General features: G+C 45.2%; 1 protein-coding gene across 4 annotated transcripts in view; it reads right to left on the minus strand.

The window, feature by feature from the left end:
- Positions 1-14,555, minus strand: part of LOC133557408 (huntingtin-interacting protein 1-related protein-like) — a 61,315-nt gene that overhangs the window by 19,423 nt on the left and 27,337 nt on the right. For all 4 annotated transcript variants that reach the window (XM_061907839.1, XM_061907837.1, XM_061907840.1 and 1 more), the window contains 10 exons: positions 12,743-12,883; positions 12,616-12,673; positions 12,463-12,538; positions 10,867-10,989; positions 10,673-10,798; positions 10,433-10,616; positions 10,281-10,369; positions 2,985-3,101; positions 1,488-1,589; positions 1,226-1,408 (listed from right to left, as the gene is read on the minus strand). In XM_061907839.1, coding sequence (XP_061763823.1) covers positions 1,226-1,408; positions 1,488-1,589; positions 2,985-3,101; positions 10,281-10,369; positions 10,433-10,616; positions 10,673-10,798; positions 10,867-10,989; positions 12,463-12,538; positions 12,616-12,673; positions 12,743-12,883 — 1,199 coding nt within the window. The remainder of the gene's footprint in view (positions 1-1,225; positions 1,409-1,487; positions 1,590-2,984; positions 3,102-10,280; positions 10,370-10,432; positions 10,617-10,672; positions 10,799-10,866; positions 10,990-12,462; positions 12,539-12,615; positions 12,674-12,742; positions 12,884-14,555) is intronic.

Consider the following 14,555-nt stretch of genomic DNA (forward strand, 5'->3'; position numbering starts at 1 on the left):
CCATAAGTCCTGGGATGATCCAAAATGACAAAACTGTCAGAAAATGTAAAAACAAATTGGAAAAATTATGAAAATGGTCAAAAATCCTTCCCTGGCTGGGAGTTCCATAAGTCCTGGGAAGAGCCAAAATGACTAAAATGTCAAAAAATATCCAAAAATTTGAAACATGACAAAAGTGGTAAAAAAATCTCTCCCTGGTTGTGAGTTCCATAAGTCCTGGAATCAGCAAAAATTACAAAAATGTCAAAAAATTTAAAAAATGCCAAAAATGGTTAAAAATCCCTACCGGGCTGTGAGTTCCATAAGTCCTGGGACGATCCAAAATGACAAAAATGTCAGAAAATGTAAAAAAAAATTGGAAAAATGATGTAAATGGTCAAAAATCCTTCCCTGGCTGGGAGTTCCATAAGTCCTGGAAACAGCCAAAATGACAAAAATGTCCAAAAATTTGAAAAATGCCAAAAATGGTTAAAAATCCCTCCCGGGTTGTGAGTTCCATAAGTCCTGGGACGATCCAAAATGACAAAAATGTCAGAAAATGTAAAAAAAAATTGGAAAAATGATGAAAATGTAAAAAAATCCGTCCCTGGCTGGGAGTTCCATAAGTCCTGGAAACAGCCAAAATGACAAAAATGTCCAAAAATTTGAAAAATGCCAAAAATTGTTAAAAATCCCTCCCGGGTTGTGAGTTCCATAAGTCCTGGGACGATCCAAAATGACAAAAATGTCATTTTTTTTTTTTAAATGCCGAAAATGGTCAAATATCCCTCCCAGGCTGTGAGTTCCATAAGTCCCAGGAAGAGCCAAAATGACAAAAATGTCAAAAATAGACCCCGTAATGACTCACAGGGAAGCCAGGAAGAAAAAGGCGAAAACAGCCCAAAATGTGAAAAACGGCAAAAATGGTCAAAAAAAAATAAAAAATATTTTCACATACAAAAACAGGAAGCTCAGTTGCCTGAATTTCTACCATGTAAAAACTGTTTATGCCATTTACAGTAATATTCTGTAAAAAAAACAAAAACAAAACAAAACACTGTATGTGTACGATAAGATTCTGGCAAATGAGCTGACAGTTTTTTTTACCATAAAAAAAAAAGTGGTGGCGATTTTTTCCCAGTTAAAAAAAAACACCATCATATTTACGGTAAAATTTTAGCCAGCAGGTTTTTTTTTTCTCCAAAAACCTCCAGATGAGAGTGTGCACACCTGACGTGGGAGTTACCTGCTGCTGCAGCTGAGCCCTGAGAGACTCCAGTTCCCGGTTGAGGCGCTCCCAGTCCAGGCCGGCGGCGCTCTGCTGCTGCCTCAGCGCCGTCAGCTCGGCGTCTCGATCCCTGGCGGAGCGGAGCAGCATGTCGCGCTCCGCCTGCAGAGCGGACAGGCTGCTGCTGGCCTGGGACCCCTCCTGTGGGGACAGCAGCGCAGTTTGAAACGCTTCCCCCTCGTACGTATCATCCTTCTCCTTTTTGTGACCTCGGACCCACCATCTCCTTGTTCTCCAAGGCGCTGCGGAGAAGCGCCATCTCGGCTCTTTGCTCGAGGAGTTCTTTGTTCAGGCGGTCCGCCTCGTTCTGCTGGTGAGCCATCTGGGGCCGGACCAGGAAGAGAAGGGGTTTATGTAGTGCACCTTGAATTTTCTTTTTAAAGGCAGTTTTTAAAAAAAAATAATGTCATGTTATTGAATGGAGGCAAGTCAAACACTTGTGCCAGGCGGAAAAAACGCCACTCGGACTGAAGCTTGTCGGGTGATATGTTCCTGGCACTTTTTTAAAAGGCAATTTTGGAAAGTAATTAGGGAGGTCAAAATTAACAAGTTAATTCATGTGATTAATCACAAAAATATCGCATTTAGATTAATTACGCAATTTATATTGACCGTACAAGCTCTTTTACCGTCAGTTATCAGATACATCAGTACAAAAATGAGTGAAGAGAGACATTTTACTCCAAAATACATCCTGTAAGAACTTTAGGTAAAACTGTTACCAGGTTTTGTGAAAAATAAACGACGTGCAATCGAGTAAAATGTTTAAAAACGTTTGCGGATGACATTCTGACAATAAAATGTACAAATATCGGGGTCTTTTCTTGAGCAGATTTGATTTATACTTGCGAGTAATCGACTGTAATTGATCATGATTAATCCACATCCCCAAATGTGATTTAAAAAAGTATCTTTTTACAGCCCTAGAAATAATGTTATAATATTGAATGGAGGCAAGTCAAACACTTGTGCCAGGCGGAAAAAAACGCCACTCGGACTGAAGCTTGTCGGTTGATATGTTCCTGGCACTTTTTCAAAAGGAAATTTTGGAAAGTAATTAGGGACGTCAAAATTAACAAGTTAATTCATGTGATTAATCACAAAAATATCGCATTATCTTGTACACATTTAGATTAAACATGCAATGTATTTTGACCAAATAAGCTCTTTTACCGTCAGTGATCAGATCTACGCATACCTCAGTACAAAAATGAGTGAAGAGAAACATTTCACTCCAAAATACATCCTGTAAGAACTTTAGGTAAAACTGTTACCAGGTTTTGTGAAAAATAAACGACGTGCAATCGAGTAAAATGTTTAAAAATGTTTGCGGATGACATTCTGACAATAAAATGTACAAATATCGGGGTCTTTTCTTGAGCAGATTTGAACTATGCAAGCGATTAATCAACTGTAATTAATCAGGATTAATACACATTCCCAAATATATATTATTACAGCCCTAGAAATAATGTCATGTTATTGAATGGAGGCAAGTCAAACACTTGTGCCAGGCGGAAAAAATACTTGCTTATCGTAGCTATCGAGTTTTTTCTCCCTGTCCCTGCCCCAACCCCCAATAAAGTCTTTCCGTTTTAATCCTCCAAGCCCCGCCCCCACAATCAAGCCAACCGTGTCCCCACCTCCACTTCTTGAATCCAGATTCCGTCCCCCCCGGGGCCACTTTAAAGACAAACTTCCAGGTGTTGTTGCTCACCGAGTTTCTTTTCTCCTGACGCAGGCTCTCCAGCTCGCTTTCCAGATTCTGCTTGGCCCGCCACAAGCCGTCCTGGTCCTGTTTGGTGAGGGCCAGCTGCTTCACCGTGTCTGCGTTCTACGCACACCAGGGAGACAAAGACAAGAAATGGGCGTGGCGACCATGCCGTGAGTTAGTAAGTCGATTGCGTGTTGGAAGGCCGGAAAGATCTGGAGCACGTTGAGAGCCCAAAGACCAAGGGCCACGGGCTGAGACACCTAGGAGTCCATTCTTTGGATGTGCCGGTTAGGGATGGGTACCGTTCACATTTAAGCCGATACGGTACCAATGCCCGGTACCTGGGGATTGTCGATCAGTTTAAGAACAACATTTCTCAACCAGCTATTGCAAGGAATTTAGGGATTTCACCATCTACGCTCCGTAATATCATCAAAAGGTTCAAATAATCTGGAGAAATCCCCGCACGTAAGCTGCGATATTCCTCAGGCGGTACTGCATTGAAAAGCGACGTCAATGTGTAAAGGATATCACCACATGGGCTCAGGAACACTTCAGAAAACCACTGTCAGTAACTACAGTTTGTTGCTACATCTGTAAGTGCAAGTAAAACTCTACTATACAAAGCCAAAGCCATTTATCAACAACACCCAGAAACGGGCCCAAGCTCATCTTGGATGGACCAATGCAAAGCGGAAAAGTGTTCTGTGGTCTGACGAGTCCACATTTCAAACTGTGGACGTTCTGTCCTACGGACCAAAGAGGAAAAGAACCATCCGGACCTTTCTCGGCGCAAATCTGTGATGGTAAGGGGGTGTATTAGTGCCCAAAATCACCATATGGGCTCAGGAACACTTCATAAAACCACTGTCAGTAACTACAGTTTGTTGCTACATCTGTAAGTGCAAGTAAAACTCTACTATACAAAGCCAAAGCCATTTATCAACAACACCCAGAAACGGGCCCGAGCTCATCTTGGATGGACCAATGCAAAGCGGAAAAGTGTTCTGTGGTCTGACGAGTCCACATTTCAAACTGTGGACGTTGTGTCCTACGGACCAAAGAGGAAAAGAACCATCCGGACAGTTCTCAGCGCAAATCTGTGATGGTAAGGGGGTGTATTAGTGCCCAAAATCACCACATGGGCTCAGGAACACTTCAGAAAACCACTGTCAGTAACTACAGTTTGTTGCTACATCTGTAAGTGCAAGTAAAACTCTACTATACAAAGCCAAAGCCATTTATCAACAACACCCAGAAACGGGCCCGAGCTCATCTTGGACGGACCAATGCAAAGCGGAAAAGTGTTCTGTGGTCTGACGAGTCCACATTTCAAACTATGGACGTTGTGTCCTACGGACCAAAGAGGAAAAGAACCATACGGACAGTTGTCGGCGCAAATCTGTGATGGTAAGGGGGTGTATTAGTGCCCAAAATCCCCACATGGGCTCAGGAACACTTCAGAAAACCACTGTCAGTAACTACAGTTGGTCGCTACATCTGTAAGTGCAAGTTAAAACTCTACTATGCAAAGCAAAACCCATTTATCAACAACACCCAGAAACGTCGCAGGCTTCGCTGGGCCCGAGCTCATCTAAAATGGACTGATGCAAAGTGGAAAGGTGTTCTGTGGTCTAACGAGTCCACATTTCGAATTATATTTGGAAACAGGACGTGGTGTCCTCCGGAACAAAGAGGAAAAGAACCATCCGGACAGTTCTCAGCGCAAATCTGTGATGGTAAGGGGGTGTATTAGTGCCCAAAATCACCAAATGGGCTCAGGAACACTTCAGAAAACCACTGTCAGTAACTACAGTTGGTCGCTACATCTGTAAGTGCAAGTACACCTCTACTATACAAAGCCAAAGCCATTTATCAACAACACCCAAAAACGGGCCCGAGCTCATCTTGGATGGACCAATGCAAAGCGGAAAAGTGTTCTGTGGTCTGACGAGTCCACATTTCAAACTGTGGACGTTGTGTCCTACGGACCAAAGAGGATAGGAACCATCCGGACAGTTCTCGGCGCAAATCTGTGATGGTAAGGGGGTGTATTAGTGCCCAAAATCCCCACATGGGCTCAGGAACACTTCAGAAAACCACTGTCAGTAACTACAGTTGGTCGCTACATCTGTAAGTGCAAGTTAAAACTCTACTATGCAAAGCAAAACCCATTTATCAACAACACCCAGAAACGTCGCAGGCTTCGCTGGGCCCGAGCTCATCTAAAATGGACTGATGCAAAGTGGAAAGGTGTTCTGTGGTCTAACGAGTCCACATTTCGAATTATATTTGGAAACAGGACGTGGTGTCCTCCGGAACAAAGAGGAAAAGAACCATCCGGACAGTTCTCGGCGTAAATCTGTGATGGTAAGGGGGTGTATTAGTGCCCAAAATCACCACATGGGCTCAGGAACACTTCAGAAAACCACTGTCAGTAACTACAGTTGGTCGCTACATCTGTAAGTGCAAGTACACCTCTACTATACAAAGCCAAAGCCATTTATCAACAACACCCAGAAACGGGCCCGAGCTCATCTTGGATGGACCAATGCAAAGCGGAAAAGTGTTCTGTGGTCTGACGAGTCCACATTTCAAACTGTGGACGTTGTGTCCTACGGACCAAGGAGGAAAGGAACCATCCGGACAGTTCTCGGCGCAAATCTGTGATGGTAAGGGGGTGTATTAGTGCCCAAAATCCCCACATGGGCTCAGGAACACTTCAGAAAACCACTGTCAGTAACTACAGTTGGTCGATACATCTGTAAGTGCAAGTTAAAACTCTACTATGCAAAGCAAAACCCATTTATCAACAACACCCAGAAACGTCGCCGGCTTCGCTGGGCCCGAGCTCATCTAAAATGGACTGAGGCAAAGTGGAAAGGTGTTCTGTGGTCTGACGAGTCCACATTTTAAATTATATTTGGAAACAGGACGTGGTGTCCTCTGGAACAAAGAGGAAAAGAACCATCCAGACAGTTCTCGACGCAAATCTACGATGGTAAGGGGGTGTATTAGTGCCCAAAATCACCACATAGGCTCAGGAACACTTCAGAAAACCACTGTCAGTAACTACAGTTGGTCGCTACATCTGTAAGTGCAAGTTAAAACTCTACTATGCAAAGCAAAACCCATTTATCAACAACACCCAGAAACGTCGCCGGCTTCGCTGGGCCCGAGCTCATCTAAAATGAACTGAGGCAAAGTGGAAAGGTGTTCTGTGGTCTGACGAGTCCACATTTCAAATTATATTTGGAAACAGGACGCGGTGTCCTCCGGAACAAAGAGGAAAATAACCATTTGGATTGTTATAGGCGCAAAGTGTAAAAGCCAGCATCTGTGATGGTATGGGGGTGTATTAGTGCCCAAAGCATGGGTAACTTACACATCTGTGAAGGCACCATTAATGCTGAAAGGTACAAACAGGTTTTGGAGCAACATATTTTGCCATCCAAGCGACGTTATCATGGACGCCCCTGCTTATTTCAGCAAGACAATGCCAAGCCATGTGTTGCAACAATTTACAATTAATTTAGGAATTACAAACCCTGTTTCCATATGAGTTGGGAAACTGTGTTGGATGTAAATATAAACGGAATACAAAGATATGCAAATCCCTTTCAACCCATATTCAGTTGAAGACAACATAATCAAACTGATATACGTAAAATACGACAGCGGAGCCTCCTGACTGTTGAGCAACTAAAGCTCTACATAAAACAAGAATGGGAAAGAATTCCACTTTCAAAGTTTCAACAATTAGTTTCCTCAGTTCCCAAACGTTTATTGAGTGTTGTTAAAAGAAAAAGTGATGTAACACAGTGGTGAACATGCCCTTTCCCAACTACTTTGGCATGTGATGCCATCATCATCTTCCGCTTATCCGAGGTCGGGTCGCGGGGACAACAGCCTAAGCAGGGAAACCCAGACTTCCCTCTCCCCAGCCACTTCGTCTAGCTCTTCCCGGGGGATCCCGAGGCGTTCCCAGGCCAGCCGGGAGACATAGTCTTCCCAACGTGTCCTGGGTCTTCCCCGTGGCCTCCTACCGGTTGGACGTGCCCTAAACACCTCCCTAGGGAGGCGTTCGGGTGGCATCCTGACCAGATGCCCGAACCACCTCATCTGGCTCCTCTCGATGTGAAGGAGCAGCGGCTTTACTTTGAGTTCCTCCCGGATGGCAGAGCTTCTCACCCTATCTCTAAGGAAGAGACCCGCCACCCGGCGGAGGAAACTCATTTGGGCCGCTTGTACCCGTGATCTTATCCTTTCGGTCATGACCCAAAGCTCATGACCATAGGTGAGGATGGGAACGTAGATCGACCGGTAAATTGAGAGCTTTGCCTTCCGGCTCAGCTCCTTCTTCACCACAACGGACCGGTACAACGTCCGCATTACTGAAGACGCCGCACCGATCCGCCTGTCAATCTCACGATCCACTCTTCCCCCACTCGTGAACAAGACTCCTAGGTACTTGAACTCCTCCACTTGGGGCAGGGTGTCCTCCCCAACCCGGAGATGGCACTCCACCCTTTTCCGGGCGAGAACCATGGACTCGGACTTGGAGGTGCTGATTCTCATTCCGGTCGCTTCACACTCGGCTGCAAACCGATCCAGCGAGAGCTGAAGATCCCGGTCAGATGAAGCCATCAGGACCACATCATCTGCAAAAAGCAGAGACCTAATCCTGCGGTTACCAAACCGGAACCCCTCAACGCCTTGACTGCGCCTAGAAATTCTGTCCATAAAAGTTATGAACAGAATCGGTGACAAAGGACAGCCTTGGCAGAGTCCAACCCTCACTGGAAATGTGTCCGACTTACTGCCAGCAATGCGGACCAAGCTCTGGCACTGATCGTACAGGGAACGGACCGCCACAATAAGACAGTCCGATACCCCATACTCTCTGAGCACTCCCCACAGGACTTCCCGAGGGACACGGTCGAATGCCTTCTCCAAGTCCACAAAGCACATGTAGACTGGTTGGGCAAACTCCCATGCACCCTCAAGAACCCTGCCGAGAGTATAGAGCTGGTCCACAGTTCCACGACCAGGACGAAAACCACACTGTTCCTCCTGAATCCGAGGTTCGACTATCCGACGTAGCCTCCTCTCCAGTACACCTGAATAAACCTTACCGGGAAGGCTGAGGAGTGTGATCCCACGATAGTTGGAACACACCCTCCGGTCCCCCTTCTTAAAGAGAGGGACCACCACCCCGGTCTGCCAATCCAGAGGTACCGCCCCCGATGTCCACGCGATGCTGCAGAGTCTTGTCAACCAAGACAGCCCCACAGCATCCAGAGCCTTAAGGAACTCCGGGCGGATCTCATCCACCCCCGGGGCCTTGCCACCGAGGAGCTTTTTAACTACCTCAGCGACCTCAGCCCCAGAAATAGGAGAGTCCACCACAGATTCCCCAGGCACTGCTTCCTCATAGGAAGACGTGTTGGTGGGATTGAGGAGGTCTTCGAAGTATTCCTTCCACCTGTCCACAACATCCGCAGTCGAAGTCAGCAGAACACCACCCGCACCATACACGGTGTTGATAGTGCGCTGCTTCCCCTTCCTGAGGCGGCGGACGGTGGTCCAGAATCGCTTCGAAGCCGTCCGGAAGTCGTTTTCCATGGCTTCCCCGAACTCTTCCCATGTCCGAGTTTTTGCCTCCGCGACCGCTGAAGCTGCACACCGCTTGGCTTGTCGGTACCTGTCCACTGCCTCTGGAGTCCTATGAGCCAAAAGGACCCGATAGGACTCCTTCTTCAGCTTGACGGCATCCCTATTGATGTTCAAACTCATAAACTTTATTTTATTTTATTTTATATATTTATAAAATAAAGTTTATGAGTTTGAACATCAAATATGTTGTCTTTGTAGCATATTCAACTGAATATGGGTTGAAAAGGATTTGCAAATCATAGTATTCCGTTTATATTTACATCCAACACAATTTCCCAACTCATATGGAAACGGGGTCCGTACATCTACAATGCAAAGCCAAAACCATTTATCAACAACACCCAGAGCTCGAGCTCATCTTGGATGGACCGATGCAAAGCGGAAAAGCGTTCTGTGGTCCGACGAGTCCACATTTCAAATTGTTTTTGGAAACTGTGGACGTTGTGTCCTCAGGACCAAATAAAAAAAGAACCATCTCGGCGTGAATCTGTGATGGTGTGAGGGTGTATTAGTGCCCAAAGCATGGGTAACTTACACATCTGTGAAGGTACCATTAATGCTGAAAGGTACATACAGGTTTTGGAGACAACATATTTTGCCATCCAAGCGACGTTATCATGGACGCCCCTGCTTATTTCAGCAAGACAATGCCAAGCCACGTGTTGCAACAATTTACAATTAATTTAGGAATTACAAACCCTGTTTCCATATGAATTGGGAAGTTGTGTTAGATGTAAATATAAACGGAATACAATGATAAGCAAATCCTTTTCAACCCATATTCAGTTGAAGACAACATAATCAAACTGATATACGTAAAATACGACAGCGGAGCCTCCTGACTGTTGAGCAACTAAAGCTCTACATAAAACAAGAATGGGAAAGAATTCCACTTTCAAAGCTTCAACAATTAGTTTCCCCAGTTCCCAAACGTTTATTGAGTGTTGTTAAAAGAAAAGGGGATGTAACACAGTGGTGAACATGCCCTTTCCCAACTACTTTGGCATGTGATGCAGCCATGAAATTATAAGTTAATTATTATTTGCAAAATAAAATAAAGTTTATGAGTTTGAACATCAAATATGTTGTCTTTGTAGCATATTCAACTGAATATGGGTTGAAAAGGATTTGCAAATCATTGTATTCCGTTTATATTTACATCCAACACAATTTCCCAACTCATATGGAAACGGGGTCCGTACATCTGTAAGTGCAAGTAAAACTCTACAATGCAAAGCCAAAGCCATTTATCAACAACACCCAGAGCTCGAGCTCATCTTGGATGGACCGATGCAAAGCGGAAAAGCGTTCTGTGGTCCGACGAGTCCACATTTCAAATTGTTTCTGGAAACTGTGGACGTTGTGTCCTCAGGACCAAATAAAAAAAGAACCATCTCGGCGTGAATCTGTGATAGTGTGAGGGTGTATTAGTGCCCAAAGCATGGGTAACTTACACATCTGTGAAGGCACCATTAATGCTGAAATGTACATACAGGTTTTAGAGCAACATATTTTGCCATCCAAGTGACGTTATCATGGACGCCCCTGCTTATTTCAGCAAGACAATGCCAATTAATGAAATTAATTTAGGGATTACATTACAACTTGGCTGGTTTCGAGTACCTTCTTCATGAGGTCGGCGTGGCTCGTCACCAGCTCGGCGTGCTTGTCCTTGAGCTGAGTGAACCGGAACTCGGCCGCCTGCGCCCGGCCTGCCGGGGGAGACAAGTCAGCCGCGCCTGAAGCCCCGCGGGAGAAACCAAACGGGCGCTCACCGTCCGCCTCCTTGAAACCGAGCTGAGCGCCGGCGCTTGCCGCGTTGGCGCTCCTCAGCGCCTCCACCTCCATCCGCAGGTGTTCGCTCTCCACCTGGGCCATCTGCCTGTGGCTGCGCTGCTCCTGCACCTCCGCCTCCAGGTGGTTGACTTGGCCCCGGAGCTCCGTCACACACCTCTGAGCCTGCGGAGCGCCTCAAGGTTCTGTCTCAGCTTCTTCCAGCAGTAATCCTGACTTACCTCCGACTTGATGAGCTCGAGTTCCGGTTTCAGGACGTCCAGTTCTCTCCTCAGAATCTGGTTCTCCGCCCCCTGCTGCTCCCACTGGTCCACTTCAGGCACTCCCGTCTGACTGAGCGTGAAGTACTGCCAGGACAACAAGACCGTGTCATCTCGCAAACAACAAAAACTTGGATTTCTTCCCGCAAACAGACCTGTTGCGAGTCCTTAAGCTCCGCTTGCGGATCTTCAACACCAAAGCGATCCTCGTTGGCCATCACCACCACGGGCCTCTTGTACTCCGCCAGGGCGGCGGCACGCAGGAAGTTGGGAGGAGCCTAATCAGGATGAAAGGACATTGAGGGAAGGGTTATTTTTCTTTTTATATAAATCTGAATCATCGCATGATTAAACTACATTAATGACGAAAAAATATATACTATTTACACTACAATTTTATACCATTTTATTTATGGATTTATTTTCATTTATAATAAATAAAAAAATGAATACATCATAAATAAATATTGTATTATATTTTGTAATATTTATCGTTATTATTTAATTATTATGAATTGTTTTATAAAATATTTTATTGAAAAGAGAACAAAAAAGATAAAAAATACATAAAACATTTGAATAATTGTATGATTAAATTGCATTAATGACAAAAAATATGTATTATAGGCACTATAACATTGCCGGCAGTAAGTCGGACACATTTCCAGTGAGGGTTGGACTCTGCCAAGGCTGCCCTTTGTCACCGATTCTGTTCATAACTTTTATGGACAGAATTTCTAGGCGCAGTCAAGGCGTTGAGGGGTTCCGGTTTGGTGACCGCAGGATTAGGTCTCTGCTTTTTGGCAGATGATGTGGTCCTGATGGCTTCATCTGACCGGGATCTTCAGCTCTCACTGGATCGGTTCGCAGCCGAGTGTGAAGCGACCGGAATGAGAATCAGCACCTCCAAGTCCGAGTCCCGGAAAAGGGTGGAGTGCCATCTCCGGGTTGGGGAGGAGACCCTGCCCCAAGTGGAGGAGTTCAAGTACCTAGGAGTCTTGTTCACGAGTGGGGGAAGAGTGGATCGTGAGATGGACAGGCGGATCGGTGCGGCGTCTTCAGTAATGCGGACGTTGTACCGATCCGTTGTGGTGAAGAAGGAGCTGAGCCGGAAGGCAAAGCTCTCAATTTACCGGTCGATCTACGTTCCCATCCTCACCTATGGTCATGAGCTTTGGGTCATGACCGAAAGGATAAGATCACGGGTACAAGCGGCCGAAATGAGTTTCCTCCGCCGGGGGGCGGGGCTCTCCCTTAGAGATAGGGTGAGAAGCTCTGCCATCCGAGAGGAACTCAAAGTAAAGCCGCTGCTCCTTCACATCGAGAGGAGCTAGATGTGGTGGTTTGGGCATCTGGTCAGGATGCCACTCGAACGCCTCCCTAGGGAGGTGTTTAGGGCACGGGGAAGACCCAGGACACGTTGGGAAGACTATGTCTCCCGGCTGGCCTGGGAACGCCTCGGGATCCCCCGGGAAGAGCTAGACGAAGTGGCTGGGGAAAGGGAAGTCTGGGCTTCCCTGCTTAGGCTGCTGCCCCCGCGACCCGACCTCGGATAAGCGGAAGAAGATGGATGGCATTTAATACATTCAACAAAATACTTCAACGACATAATTTGCCTGAGAGTCTGGACAGGACGGATTTAAAAAAATGTTTACTATTATTTTTAAATTGATTTTTAAAAAATGTTTAAATAATACACATCGGAAGTGAAACATTTTTATCCTAACGTGATGTAAAAACCTGTCACGCACATCCGGGAGATCCGGGATCTGGATGATACTTTTGAAGAACTCCATCTCTCTGGCTCTGTCGAAAAACTGCTTGAGGCTGCGGAGGAAAGGACAACGACTTTTTAACGTGGCTCACGGACGTCCGATCACAACTCTTGAGAAACGGCTCGGCACCTGTTGAACAGTTCCCGGAATCTATCTCTGTGTCCGAGAAGGACGTCGTGCGCGATGCCTGCAGGCGGGAGAAGAGGGCGCCAGGTGAGAGGTCTCGGTTTAGGGCCAGCGTGCGGACGTCACTCACGGCTGTGCAGCTTGAAGAGCAGGATTACGCAGAAGTGGTAGAGGAAGCTGCACTCCGGGATGAGCGGGATGAGCGGGATGAGTCGACACTGTCCGGCCGGACTGTTGGCTTTGGCTCCGTTGGTGTCCAGCTGGCGGAAGACTTTTGGGAGTGCCGCGCCGGTCAAAAGATGCAAAACAACAAACTATTAGAAGCGTGTTGTGAAGGTAATATGTGTGTTTGTGAGGGGAAAAACAAAAAAAAACAGGCTTCACTACACATCTTAAAATGCAGCCTGGGGTTCTGGGCAAATGTCGGAGCGAGCCTAGCATGATGTCGCTGTGAAAATGCGAGCGTAATGTTAGCATGGAGCTAACATTGCTATTGGGTTTCGTTTTGTGTAAAAAAAAAAAAAACTTCACTACACATCTTAAAATGCTGCCTGGGGGTTTTGAGTTCTAAAAATGTGGGAGTTATCCTGGCATGATGTAGCTGGGAAAATGTGAGCTAAATGTTAGCATGGAGCTAACGTAGCTATGCTAGATTTGCTATTGTCTTTGGCTTTGTGTAAATAATTATATTTAAAAAAAAAAAGGCTTCACTACACATCTTAAAATTCAGCCTAGAAATATGCCGCTTTTTAACTATCGAGATTTGATGGTGTCATTCAGGGAAAAACATCCTTCCGCATGGACATATTGCTTCTGGGAAGAAAAAAACACACCCAAACAAAAAGCAGGCTTCGCTACACATCTAAAGATTAAGCGTTGAAATATACCACCTTAACTCTAACTTTAACCTAGCATGAGGTCGCTGGGAAAATGTGAGCGTAGTGTTAGCATGGAGCTAACATAGCCATGCTAGTGTTTTTGGCTTTGTGTAAAAAAATTAATAAAAAGAAGCAGGCTTTGCTACACATCTTAAAATTAAGCTTTGAAATATACCACCTTAACTCTAACTTTAACCTAGCATGATGTCGCTGGGAAAATGTGAGCGTAATGTTAGCATGGAGCTAACATAGCCATGCTAGTGTTTTTGGCTTTGTGTAAAAATAATAATAAACAGAAGCAGGCTTCGCTACACATCTTAAAATGAAGCCTTGAAATATACAACCTTAACTCTAACTTTAACCTAGCATGAGGTCGCTGGGAAAATGTGAGCGCAATGTTAGCACGGAGCTAACATAGCCATGCTAGTGTTTTTGGCTTTGTGTAAAAAAAATAATAAACAGAAGTAGGCTTCGCTACACATCTTAAAATTAAGCCTTGAAATATACCACCTTAAATCTAACTTTAACCTAGCATGATGTCGCTGGGAAAATGTGAGCGTAATGATAGCACGGAGCTAACATAGCCATGCTAGTGTTTTTGGCTTTGTGTAAAAAAAATAAACAGAAGCAGGCTTCGCTACACATCTTATAATTAAGCCTTGAAATATACCACCTTAATTCTAACTTTAACCTAGCATGAGATCGCTGGGAAAATGTGAGCGTAATGTTAGCATGGAGCTAACATAGCCATGCTAGTGTTTTTGGCTGTGTGTAAAAAAATAAAATAAACAGAAGCAGGCTTCGCTACACATCTTAAAATAAAGCCTTGAAATATACCACCTTAACTCTAACTTTAACCTAGCATGAGGTCGCTGGGAAAATGTGAGTGTAATGTTAGCACGGAGCTAACATAGCTATGCTAGTGTTTTTGGCTGTGTGTAAAAATAATAATAAATAGAAGCAGGCTTCGCTACACATCTTAAAATTAAGCCTTGAAATATACCACCTTCACGCTAACTTTAACCTAGCATGAGGTCGCTGGGAAAATGTGAGCGTGATGTTAGC

Source organism: Nerophis ophidion, linkage group LG08 (assembly GCF_033978795.1).
Source record: "Nerophis ophidion isolate RoL-2023_Sa linkage group LG08, RoL_Noph_v1.0, whole genome shotgun sequence".
Lineage (NCBI taxonomy): Eukaryota > Metazoa > Chordata > Actinopteri > Syngnathiformes > Syngnathidae > Nerophis > Nerophis ophidion.